Source organism: Podarcis bocagei (assembly GCF_964188305.1).
Source record: "Podarcis bocagei genome assembly, chromosome: 7".
NCBI classification, from domain to species: Eukaryota; Metazoa; Chordata; class Lepidosauria; order Squamata; family Lacertidae; genus Podarcis; species Podarcis bocagei.
In genome coordinates, this window is record NC_138132.1 from 709,419 (window position 1) to 721,793 (window position 12,375).

Here is a 12,375-nt window from a genome sequence, read left to right on the forward strand (position 1 = left end):
CTAAGCTAGAGCTTGTTGAGCTGATGCCTAAATCCGGCCGTGGGCCTGACCCATAGCGAGTGGGAAGGCAGGCGACATTCCCCATAGCTGGTAGAGCGTGAGACTTCATCTCAGGGTCGTGGGTTCGAGTCTCCCGTCAGGTGGCAGATTGCAGCGGGTTGGGCTGGATGACCCTCGGGGGCCCCCCAGCTCAACAATTCTGCAATTCTTTGTCGGAAAGGAGGGGCTGCGTCCTGCTGCTGGGGGGGGATTTGGCATTGGGGGACGGTGGAAGAAGCCTCCCTCCTCGGCTCTGTTCCCTCCCCAGATGAAGAGCATGGGGCTGGGCGACCCCCGCGCCTTCCCCTTCCTGGAGGCCCCCCCACCAGCCAGCCTGGAGACGGCCATCCGCTACCTGAAGCAGCAGGGGGCCCTGGACCCAGAGGAGAACCTCACGCCCATCGGGAGCCTGCTGGCCCAGCTGCCGGTCGACGTGGTGATTGGTGAGTCCGGGAAGGGGGGGCCGCATGGACTGGGGGGGGGGCGTCTGTGCCAGTCACCCATGGGAGCCTCTGCAGGATGCCCAGCTCTTTTGATTTTGCTTTGGGTTTATGTGCTGTGGCGTTTCGGAGTGAGCATGTACAGAGTGCCTTGGGGAGACTGCCCGGGGGGGGGGGCTGAAAGCGGGGGCATCTCTCCCCCTCCCCATGCCAGGAATCTTATTCTGGGTGAGAGCCGGTGGTGTGGTTAGAGGGTTAGGCGGAGATCAGGGGAGACCAGAGTTCGATTCCTCCCACTCAGCCATGAACTTCTTATTTGATTTGATTTGATTTGATTTATTATATAACATTTAAAATACACTCAAACAATACAATATATACAAAACATATATTACATGCATTACCTTAATATATACCTAACGTAGACACACCTTACACATTTGACTTCCCACTCTTCGCAATGTGCTATTTTACCACTTATATGCATTTCATTTTAATTCTTCTTCTATTCCAAATCTTTTTTCCCCCCTAACCAGACTTTGCTATGCATTTTCTCTATTTTCTAGATTCATTCTATATCTGTCGGGAGATTTGCCTTATCCGTATGATTTTTAAGATATTCCTTAAATATTATACAGTGGTGCCTCGCAAGACGAAATTAATCCGTTCTGTGAGTCTCTTCGTCTAGCAGTTTTTTCGTCTTGCGAAGCAACCCGCTTAGCGGCTTAGCGGATTAGCGCTATTAGCGGTTTAGCGGCTATTAAAGGCTTAGCGGCTATTAAAGGCTTAGCGGATTAGCGGCTAAAAGGCTATTAGCGGCTTAGCGGCTTAGAAAAAGGGGGGGGGAAGCAAAAAAAAATCGGAACACTCGCAAGACGTTTTCGTCTTGCAAAGCAAGCCCATAGGGAAAATCGTCTTGCGAAGCAGCTCAAAAACGGAAAACCCTTTCGTCTAGCGGGTTTTCCGTCATGCGAGGCATTCGTCTTGCGGGGCACCACTGTATTATATTATGTTCTATTATATTATTATACTTTTCAAGTTTATACATTTCCCTAATTTTACACATTTCCCTAATTATTGGCCATGAGTTTCTTACTGCCTCTCAGCCTGGCTTTCCTTGCAGGGCTGTTCTTGTGGGGATTAAATGAGGAATGTTGGAGGAGGCGCTTCCTGGGGGGGGGGGCGAAGGGGCTCTTGCTCTCTGGCTGAGGCTGCTCCCGTTTGTCTGCAGGGAAGATGCTGGTTCTGGGGACCCTCTTTGGCCTGGCGGCCCCCACCCTCTCGGTCGCGGCTGCGCTGAGCGTGCCCTCCCCCTTCCTGCGCAGCAGCAGCGGGCGCAGCGACCCGGACTGCGCCACGGCCCGCCGGCCCCTGGAGAGCCCCCTGGGAGACCCCCTGACGCTGCTCAACGTCTTTGATGCCTGGGTGCAGGTGGGTGAGGAACGCTCTGTCTCGGCCTGATCTGGGAAGAGCTTTTCTTCTGGTGGAGCCTCCAGCTCCAGGGGCAGTCTATCTGGCATCCTGGGTTTGGGGGGGGGGCATTTGGCCAAGGGGAGAAGAGGATTCTGGGCTGGATGGGCCTCTTTGGCCTGATCCAAAGGGTCTCTTCTTGGGTTTTTGTTTTGTGTAATTTTTACTAAATTTTCTATTTTGCATTTCAGAATATTCGATTAAGTAACCTTAAAATATCAATGACTTCCCTTCTTCACTTTCCATGGTTCATTTGGCATATCATAAATCCCTGCATATTTTACATAAGCTAAAACCATTCAGTGTTCCATTATTGCATCCATCAAAACTTATTTATGCTGCTGAATTTATCTTAATGCTGCCCACGTTTGCAAACATACATAATAATGAGAACCCAAAGGGTGCTCATCAATGGAGAAGAGTGACTAGTGGGGTGCCACAGGGTTCTGTCTTGGGCCCAGTCTTATTCAACATCTTTATCAACGACTTGGATGATGGACTCAAGGGCATCCTGATCAAATTTGCAGATGACACCAAACTGGGAGGGGTGGCTAACACCCCAGAGGACAGGATCACACTTCAAAATGACCTTGACAGATTAGAGAACTGGGCCAAAACAAACAAGATGAACTTTAACAGGGAGAAATGTAAAGTATTGCACTGGGGGGGGGGGGGAATGAGAGGCACAAATACAAGATGGGTGACACCTGGCCTGAGAGCAGTACATGTGAAAAGGATCTAGGAGTCTTGGTTGACCACAAACTTGACATGAGCCAACAGTGTGACGCGGCAGCTAAAAAAGCCAATGCAATTCTGGGCTGCATCAATAGGAGTATAGCATCTAGATCAAGGGAAGTAATAGTGCCACTGTATTCTGCTCTGGTCAGACCTCACCTGGAGTACTGTGTCCAGTTCTGGGCACCACAATTCAAGAAGGACACTGACAAACTGGAACGTGTCCAGAGGAGGGCAACCAAAATGGTCAAAGGCCTGGAAACGATGCCTTATGAGGAACGGCTAAGGGAGCTGGGCATGTTTAGCCTGGAGAAGAGGAGGTTAAGGGGTGATATGATAGCCATGTTCAAATATATAAAAGGATGTCACATAGAGGAGGGAGAAAGGTTGTTTTCTGCTGCTCCAGAGAAGCGGACACGGAGCAATGGATCCAAACTACAAGAAAGAAGATTCCACCTAAACATTAGGAAGAACTTCCTGACAGTAAGAGCTGCTCGACAGTGGAATTTGCTGCCAAGGAGTGTGGTGGAGTCTCCTACTTTGGAGGTCTTTAAGCAGAGGCTTGACAACCATATGTCAGGAGTGCTCTGAGGGTGTTTCCTGCTTGGCAGGGGGTTGGACTCGATGGCCCTTGTGGTCTCTTCCAACTCTATGATTCTATGATTCTATGAATTCCCCCCCATATATTCAACAAACATTTTCCAATCTTCTTTAAACATATGTTCTTCTTGCTTCCTTATTCTATATGTCAGATCTGCATATTCTGTCCACTTAAGTTACCAATCCTCTTTAGTCGGGACCTTGCTCGTTTTCCATTTTTTCGGCTAACGAAACATGGACCGCAGTAGCGGCATACATAAATAACCTTTTTTGACACCTGGGAATTTCAGTCTGAATTATCCCCGACGAAAAGGACCGGGGCTCTTCCTGAGTTTCTCTCTTCTGGCCTTTGTCCCCGCTTTCGTCTGTCTTGGTCCGTCCTGACGGAGTCGAATCTCCTTCTTGTCCGGCAGGAGAAATCGGAGAATCGGAGCGGATCCCGCCGTTGGTGCCGCCGGCGGGGCCTGGAGGAGCACCGGCTCTACGAAGCCGCCAACTTGCGGCGCCAGTTCCAGGTGGGTGTGAATCTGGGAGAGGGGAGGACAAGGGGTTGGTCTACGTGGCCCCTGGGGTGCCCCTTCCCAGCGCACAATCCCTCTGTGTCCAGTGAAGCTGTCCGCCAACTTCATCTGGTGCGCAGGATGAGACCCTCCCTGCCTGCAGACTGTCTCGCCAGAGTGGTGCATGCTCTGCACCAGGAGTCGGCAAAGTTTTTGTGGCTTCGGCCGGTTCACGGTCCCACATATGCTGCGGTGGGCTGGAGTGTGCGCATGCATGCGCAAACGCTATTTCCGGTGCAGAGGAGGTGTGCACTGGCCAGTGTCCCCGCTCTGCTCTGCGACCGAGTGGGCAGGTGGCAGGGGTCCATGGCACTAAATGGCCTCGGCGCAGTATACCTGAAGGAGCGTCTCCACCCCCATTGTTCCGCCTGGACACTGAGGTCCAGCTCTGAAGACCTTCTGGTGGTTCCCTCACTGCGAGAAGCCAAGTTACAGGGAATCAGGCGGAGGGCCTTCTCAGTGGTGGCTCCTGCCCTGTGGAATGCCCTCCCATCAGATGTCAAGGAAATAAATCTGACTTTTAGTAAAGGTAAAGGGACCCCTGACCGTTGGGTTCAGTTGCAGACGACTCTGGAGTTGCGGCATTCATCTCGCTTTCTTGGCCGAGGGAGCCGGCGTACAGCTTCCGGGTCAGGTGGCCAGCATGACTAAGCCGCTTCTGGAGAACCAGAGCAGCGCACGGAAATGCCATTTACCTTCCCGCTGGAGCGGTACCTATTCATCTACTTGCACTTTGACGTGCTTTTGAACTGCTAGGTGGGCAGGAGCAGGGGCCGAGCAACGGGAGCTCACCCTGTCGCGGAGATTCGAACCGCTGACCTTCTGATCGGCAAGCCCAAGAGGCTCAGTGGTTTAACCCACAGCGCCACCCGTGTCCCCAAATCTGACTTTTAGAAGCCCCTAAATAATAATAATAATAATAATAATATTAATAATAATAATAGTAGTAGTAGTAGTAGTAGTAGTAATTGTTATTCTCTGCCAGGATCTGCTGCGGGACCACCGGTTGCTGGAGCCCCCCGCCCGCCCCAGCGACACCCACGCCCGCCAGAGCCGCCACCGCAAGCGCCGTGAGCTGCAGCGGATCAAGAGGGAGCACGATCGGGGGGAGGGGCGGCGGAGGAAGGTGCTGCGTCTGGAGGAGGAGGGGGGCAGCTCTTCCTCGGGAGGGGAAGGGGACCCCCAGCGCGGCGTCGACATCCAGGTGAGGGGTCCGGAGGGGTCCCTTCCCCTCGGGGGCCCGGCAGCCGGGCTCTTCCTCTGCTCCCATGGAGCCTCCCAGTGTGGGGTCCCAAAGCAAGGAGGGATTGGACTCTGATTCATAGAATACACACCAGGCTTGACCAGCAAGACTCTGGGAGGGGTGCCAATAATAATAATAATTCTCTCCACCCCTCAGCCCAGGTCGTTTTATTCACAAAAGAACTTTTGACACAGTGTCCGTAAGAACCAATCTGAGCATTTCAAAGCCCCCACGTAGGACAAAGTCAGATCAGGAGAAATCCTGTTAACTACAAAGACTACTCTGAGCATGCAGACATATCCGAGAGTAAATAAAACAGGACTAGAGGAGGAATGCATTCAGCAAACCCGGAGGTCTTAAACAGCAATAAACAGGAGAGGAAGGATGGGTAGAATTGACCATCTCTTTGTGAACTCTCTTCCTGGCCCTAAGATCTCCCTCAAGATTAACAAACTACATCAAAGTAACCTATTCACGTTATGGCCTGGGGTGCCTGGGGCAGCAACCGGCAACCGGTCTGTGTCCCAGAATGCTTATCTGTGCTTGTCAGACATAGAGAAATGGGCAGGAGAGGGAAATGGCAGAGATGGAGAGGCTTGTGGGGCTTGATCAGAAATTATTGCCAATGAATCAAACCCAGTCAATGCCATGCTTTCATCGCCGAAACAACGGCTAGAGGCATAGCTCACCGTATTTTTCGCTCCATAAGACGCTCCATAAGACGTTTTAGAGGAGGAAAACAAGAAAAACAAGAAAACAAGAAAAAAAATATTCTGAACGAAACAGTGGATGTATGATTTTTGTGGTTCATGCTGTGGCCACAGACATGTGATTTGATGGTGAGTTTGGGGTAGCCCAATGCAAAAATCCTGAGGATCCATGTGGATCCGTGCTTTGTAACCACGTTTTTGCACCATTGCGGCCCCACAAAACAGTGGGGGTGTGGTTTTTTGGGTGCAGGCTGTAGCCATGGACATGCTATGTGATCTGATGGTGAATTTGGGGCGACCCAATGCAAAAATCCTGAGGATCCATGGGCATTTACCTCCCCCCTCCCAGGCAGCCTCCTTTATCTCTAGAGTCCCTTATCTCCCTCCCGATCCCTTGCCGATCAGCTGCTCAGCGGCTTTGTTTCAACACCCCCTTCCCTCTTGTTTGCCTTAGTGTCTTTTCCTTAGCTGGAGAAGTTTTTTGCTCCTCCTTTTCTTCCAATTTCTCTCCTTATTGCTTTAGTCTTCCTGTTTCCCCCCTTTGCAAGTTTGCTGTCTTTACCTTCCCCCTCCCAGGCAGCCTCCTTTATCTCTAGCGTCCCTTATCTCTCTCCCGATCGGCAAACAATCAGCGGCTTTGTTTCAACACCCCCTTCCCTCTTTAAAAATAAAAAGTATGATCTGCTTTTCACCCCTGGGCAATTTGGCTCCAGGGAACAGGCATTCGCTCCATAAGACGCACAGACATTTCCCCTTACTTTTTAGGAAGAAAAAAGTGCATCTTATGGAGCAAAAAATATGGTATAATTCCTGATAGTAATCCCATCTGATCACTACATCCCAGTCCAGAGGCAGCCTACCTCGGTCCCTAGGTCCGTGGGGATCTCTTCCCGCACCTCGGCCCCCCTGATCCTCCTGCTTCCCCCCCCCAACAGGACGTCAAGTTCCAGCTGCGCCACGACATGGCCGAGCTGCGTGCGGCCTCTTCTGCGGGGCAGGCCCTGTCGCCCGGCCGGCTGGCCCTCCTGCAGCTGGTCTTGGGGCGCGGCCTCTACCCGCAGCTGGCCGTGCCGGACCCCTTCAACCAGACCCGCAAGGACTCTGACCAGGCGAGTGCCAGGGCCCCTGTGGGTGGGGGGAGCTGGGAGGGGTCTCTGGGTGAGGAGGGGTCTCGGGAAGCAGCCCCCCACCCTCAGTCTGCGTGTGGGCGCCTTGCCCCCTGCCCCCACGCTGAGCCCCCCTCCTTTTTGCTCCCCAGATCTTCCACACCAGGGAGAAGGTGGGGGTCGTTCTCCACCCCACCAGCGTCTTTTCTGCCTCCCCAGAGCTGCTGCAACCAGCACAGGAAAGGGGTCTGGAACGTGGGGGGCAGAGAGGTAAGAGGGGTCCCCCTGCCGCCCCCCCTCCAGGCATCGGGGGCTCCTGCATCCTGGGCCGGGGGGGCAGAGTGGGGCGGGGCACGATCCTGTACTGGGTGGGAATGAGCAAACTCAGCCGTGGGGGAAAGTTGGAGCCAGGGCTGCGAGTGCGAGTTTGATTGAAGCGGGAATTGAAGTGGGTGGCCGATTCCTGGAGGTTTTTAAGGAGGTCTCTCTGCAGTTTTTAGGCAGAGGCCGGGGCCCCACCTGCCATGAATGCAAAGCAGGGGGTTGAGCTGGATGCCCCCTTGGGGTCCCTTCCAGCCCCACGGCGATGCTGGTCTGAGCGCCTGCTCTGCGGACCCATCCAGCTCAGCCTCCAGTCTGGGGGAATGTTGTGGATAGTAGGAGAGGATATATTGATTAAATATTATCCTTCTTCACTCACGCTGGTTTGTCATTAGCAGAGCACATCCCCCAGTATATAGCAGGAAGCCAGTTGGTAGATTCGTTTGAATCTCTTGAGTTACGCCAGGCATAGGCAAACTCCGCCCTCCAGCTGTTTTGGGACTACAACTCCCATCATCCCTAGCTAACAGGACCAGTGGTCAGGGATGATGGGAGGTGTAGTCCCAAAACATCTGGAGGGACGAGTTTGCCTATGCCTGGAGTTAAGCATTCCAGTCTGGCTTTGTCCAGATTGGGTTTTGTTCCTGTTAAATTTCCTTTTCCTCCCTCCTAACAAGAATAAAGACACAACAATCTTCTTTAAAAGTAATGATAATAAGTTTACTCACATTCAGCTCACAGTTGGTTCCCTGGAGGAAGACTTCAGCTTGTAGTTACAGAAGAGAGTTCATCCCACGTGGGGACTGAGCCCGTGTGATGCTGCTGAGAGCCAGCAGACAGCAAAAGACATCAAGGTGGACTAAAGCGAAGAAGAAGGGAAGGTGGCTGCGTGACCAGCCCTGTTATGGGGTCTTCCAGCCCATCTAGTCCAGCACCCCGTTCTCACCATGTGGTCAAAAATACCCACAAGAACCTAGGAAGTGAGATAGACTGCCTCTGGACATGGAAGCTCCATGAGAAGGTGACAGGAGCTTGCTGGGGCCGAGGGTGGGGCAGCCTGTGAACCTCTCCTTCCCTCTTTCCAGATGCCAAGGACGGCCTGAGCAGCCGCCACCAGATCCTGGCCTTCGTCTCGCTGCTGGAGACAAACAAGCCCTACCTGGTCAACTGCCTCCGCCTGCCGGCTCTTCAGGTGATCGTCCCCCCCCGAGTGAGGGGCCCCAGGCGTCCTGGCCCTCTCCCCTCCCCTCAAACACCCGGGCAGCTCTTTGGCAGAGCTCTGGCGGCTGTCTGCTGAGGATGCCACAGCTGTGACTCCTGCCTCGCAGGGGGTGGGGCTGGATGACCCCTGGGTGTCCCCTGCAATCCTGCCTCTCTCCCCCTGCCTCACAGGCGCTGCTGCTCTTGGCCCGCTCCCTGGACACGAACGGCGACTGCACCCGCCTGGTGGCCGACTCCTGGCTGGAGCTGCGGGTTCCCTCCCCGGAAGCGGCCCTCCGCCTGCTGCGTGCGGCCCTCCGCCTCCGGGCTTCCTGGGAGAAGGTCCTGGACCGGCAGCTGGAGAGCCGAGGGGCCCGGGGGGAGGAGGCCCAGGAGGGGCGGCCCAGCGCCCGGCAGGTGCGCCAACTCACCCAGGAGCTGCTGGACTTCCTGAAGGCCGAGGTGTGCTTGCGGGCCCTGCGGGGCGGGCAGAAGCGGGTGGGGGGCGGCTGGGCCGGGGGGGGGCATGTCTGTGGTTTCTGGCTTCCATGCAGGAGGCCCCAAGTGGCTGGAGACTGCAGGAGGGGAGGTTGGATCCTGCTTCCGGGCATCTCCCTAGAGACCCCAGGTGCAGCAGCGGGGCTGTTCTCACTGAGCCTCCAGATCCAGAAGCGGAGGGCCTTCTTGGTGGTGGCGCCCGCCCTGTGGAACGTCCTCCCACCAGATGCCAAGGAAATAAATCTGACTTTTAGAAGACATCTGAAGGCAGCCCCGTTTAAGGAAGTTTTTAATGTTTGATGCTTTATTGTATTTTTAATATTCTGTTGGGAGCTGCCCAGAGTGGCTGGGGAAGGGTAGAAATAATGAAATAATGAAATGATGATGATGATGATGATGATGATGATGATGATGTCACCCATTCTCTGATTCCCTGGCCAGTGAGACGTTCCAGGGTCAGGGCGATGGAGCGTGGATTCGGTCTGCTTTGGAGGAGACAGCACTGGAAATTTAACCCTGCCATCCTTTGATGCTTAATTGTATTTTTAATATTTTGTTGGGAGCCACCCAGAGTGGCTGGGGAAACCCAGCCGGATGGGTGGGAAATCAACTAACTAACTAACTAACTAACTAACTAACTAACTAATAATAATGATTCCTCTGCTGCCCCCCCCCAGGTGCCCCACAGCCTGCGGCGCCTGATGCCGCTGGAGCAGCAGAACCTCTACGTGGGTCCTCAGGGGGCTTCTGGGGGAGGGGATGTGCCCCCCGGCCTCTTCCAGGGGGTGGAGGTGGCCCCCGACAAGGAGAAGGGCGGCTGCAGAGTGGGCAGCTTCTTGACGTTCAACTGCCTGGCGGTGAGTTCAGGGGAGTGGGGAGGGGGCACCCAGAGGCCACGTAGCCCAACCTTCTGCGGCGCAGGAGCGCTCTTTGTCCTCTGGGGGCGGAGGGGGGGCAGGCGAGGGGGCAGGCCGGGGCCTGGCTGTGGGGCGCGGAGCCTGCCCCTCCCTTGCCTGGGGGTGGGGTGGCGCCAACCCCTCTTGGTCCCTCCGTCTCCCGCAGGGCACAGAGGGCGACCTGTACAGCGACTGCCTGCGCAGCTTCTGGACCTGCCCTCGCTGCGGCCTCTACATGCCCTTCACCCCCATGGAGCGCCTGGCTCACGAGGAGGCCTGCCAGGCCCCAGGCCAAGAAGGGGAGCAGCCCAGCCAGGAAGGTGAGCCCCGCGGGGGGAGCAGGGGGAGGTCGCTGGGGCATTTCCCCAAAGGGGTTGCAGTTTGGGGGCTTGCAGGGGGGTCTTACTTTCTGGGGGGCTGGGAGGGACCTTGTTCTCTAATAATAATAATAATAATAATAATAATAATTTTTATTTATACCCCGCCCTTCTCGGTTCAAAAACCGGGCTCAGGGCAGCTAACAACAAATTTAAAACACTTACCGTATTTTTTGCTCTATAAGACTCACTTTTTCCCTCCTAAAAAGTAAGGGGAAATGTGTGTGCGTCTTTTGGAGCGAATGCAGGCTGCGCAGCTATCCCAGAAGCCAGAACAGCAAGAAGGATACAGTGGTGCTCCGCAAGACGAATGCCTCGCAAGACGAAAGGGTTTTCCGTTTTTCGATGCGCTTCGCAAGACGAATTTCCCTATGGGCTTGCTTTGCAAAATGAAAAAGTCTTGCGAGTTTTGCAATTTTTCCCCCCTTCCCCCCCTTTTCTAATCCGCTAAGCCTTTAATAGCCGCTAAGCCTTTAATAGCCGCTAAACCGCTAATAGCGCTAATCCGCTAAGCCGCTAATAGGGTTGCTTCGCAAGACGAAAAAACGGCTAGACGAAGAGACTCGCAGAACGGATTAATTTCGTCTTGCGAGGCACCACTGTAGCTGCTTTCACTGCGCAGCAATCCCTCTTGCTGGTCTGGCTTCTGGGGTCTCAGAGCGGGTGAGGGAAGGGAAGGGAAATAAAAGGTCAGGTTCTCTGCGAGAGAAGAGCTCCGGTTCTTCGTCCCGCGAGGTTTTCCACAGCGCGGTTTGCAGAGAGGGTGAAAGGACCGCCAGAGACGACTCTTGGAAACATTCAAAATCAAGAATAAACCAAAAGCAGACCAGGATTCGCAGCCGCACTTGACACGCCTGCGGAGCCTCGTCTAAGCAAGGAGGTTTTGGGGCAGTGCTGTGAAAAGGCCTCCCTGATTTCAAGAGGCAGGGAGTTCCGCAGTGCAGGCGCTGCCACGCTCAGTCATGGCGCTTTTACAAATGCAGAGCAGAGATCACCAGGCAGCAGTCGCTGGATCGAAGCGGTGGAGGGGGGGTAAATATCTGCTGGGAGGCGACCTTGCAGGCAAACTGGTCCCAGGTTGTGAAGGGCTTTATATACCAACGGCGACACCTTGAACCCGGGCCGGGTGGCAAAGGGGCAGCCAGCACAGATCCCTGAAGTGCTGGCAAGGCCTCACACCCGTCAGCAATCACACTGCAGCCTCCAGACCCGGAGCAAGGGGAGCCCCCCGCTGCACATTTTGGGGCGCTGTGTTTTGTGTGAGTTTTCACAAGTTTCTTGCTCCTCCCCAGAAGAGGAAACGGAGACCCCATCAGGCACCTCTGCCCTGCAGCGCCCGTACCACTGCCCCGCCTGCCAGCAGAGCCTCCTCCTCACGCCCACTGAGATCCTGCGCCACTGGAAGCAGCACCAGGCGCCCCCCTGACAACAGCGCCACTGGCGGGGGCCTGGCATGGGGGTCGCCTTCTTCCTCCCCCTGGCGCTTTCCCTCAGCCTCACGGACTGACCCCCTGCCCCTCTCCTTCCTACTTGAGCTGCCCTGAGCCTGGACATTTTTTTTGGGGGGGGGGTAATCCTGGAAGAGTGTAAATAAAAAGGTGTGGCTCTGATTAAAGAGCTGGGCTCTGCCTTGTGGCTTCTAGGGGGTGCCACCCTGGAGCAAAGGGCCCCTCGATTTCCCCACATCCAAGAGTCCGTCCGGGATCAAGAGCAATACTGAAGAAAAATACTCTTCACCAGTGGAGAGACACTAGGGTCTTTCTTATTACTATTTTTTCAATTTTTAAAATTCATTTTATAACACAATTAAACAACACAAACGGAAAAACAAACAATACAAACAAATTCTTGTCTTGTCCTTATTTTTTCCAAACATTGTTAGGTGAGCTTCCCCAAGTCCCCCCTATCTGATTTTCATTTTCCTCACCTTTAGCAGTTTACATATATCATATTTTTAACCATTTTTTAATCACCCTTACTTTTACCATAATAATCTTCACATTTTATCCTTTACAAATAATACTATTTTAAAATACACTATCTTCTACTTCTAACCCTACAGCCTGTATCCACTTCCAAAGCTATTCTAAGATTTAAATATTAACATATTTTTTTTTCAAATATTCCTTAAACTTCTTCCAATCTTCTTCCACCATCTCTTCTCTCTGGTCTCAGAGTCT

At 53.8% G+C, this 12,375-nt stretch overlaps 1 protein-coding gene across 3 annotated transcripts in view; it reads left to right on the plus strand.

Moving 5' to 3' along the window:
- Nucleotides 1-12,040, plus strand: part of DHX34 (DExH-box helicase 34) — a 163,470-nt gene extending 151,430 nt beyond the window's left edge. For all 3 annotated transcript variants that reach the window (XM_081200170.1, XM_081200172.1, XM_081200171.1), the window contains exons 7-17: nt 308-482; nt 1,711-1,910; nt 3,698-3,799; nt 4,830-5,048; nt 6,733-6,906; nt 7,056-7,173; nt 8,310-8,416; nt 8,617-8,886; nt 9,600-9,779; nt 9,985-10,138; nt 11,488-12,040. In XM_081200170.1, the coding sequence (XP_081056296.1) occupies nt 308-482; nt 1,711-1,910; nt 3,698-3,799; nt 4,830-5,048; nt 6,733-6,906; nt 7,056-7,173; nt 8,310-8,416; nt 8,617-8,886; nt 9,600-9,779; nt 9,985-10,138; nt 11,488-11,621 (1,833 nt within the window). In that variant the 3' untranslated portion in view covers nt 11,622-12,040. The remainder of the gene's footprint in view (nt 1-307; nt 483-1,710; nt 1,911-3,697; nt 3,800-4,829; nt 5,049-6,732; nt 6,907-7,055; nt 7,174-8,309; nt 8,417-8,616; nt 8,887-9,599; nt 9,780-9,984; nt 10,139-11,487) is intronic.
- The last annotated feature ends 335 nt before the right edge of the window (nt 12,041-12,375 follow it).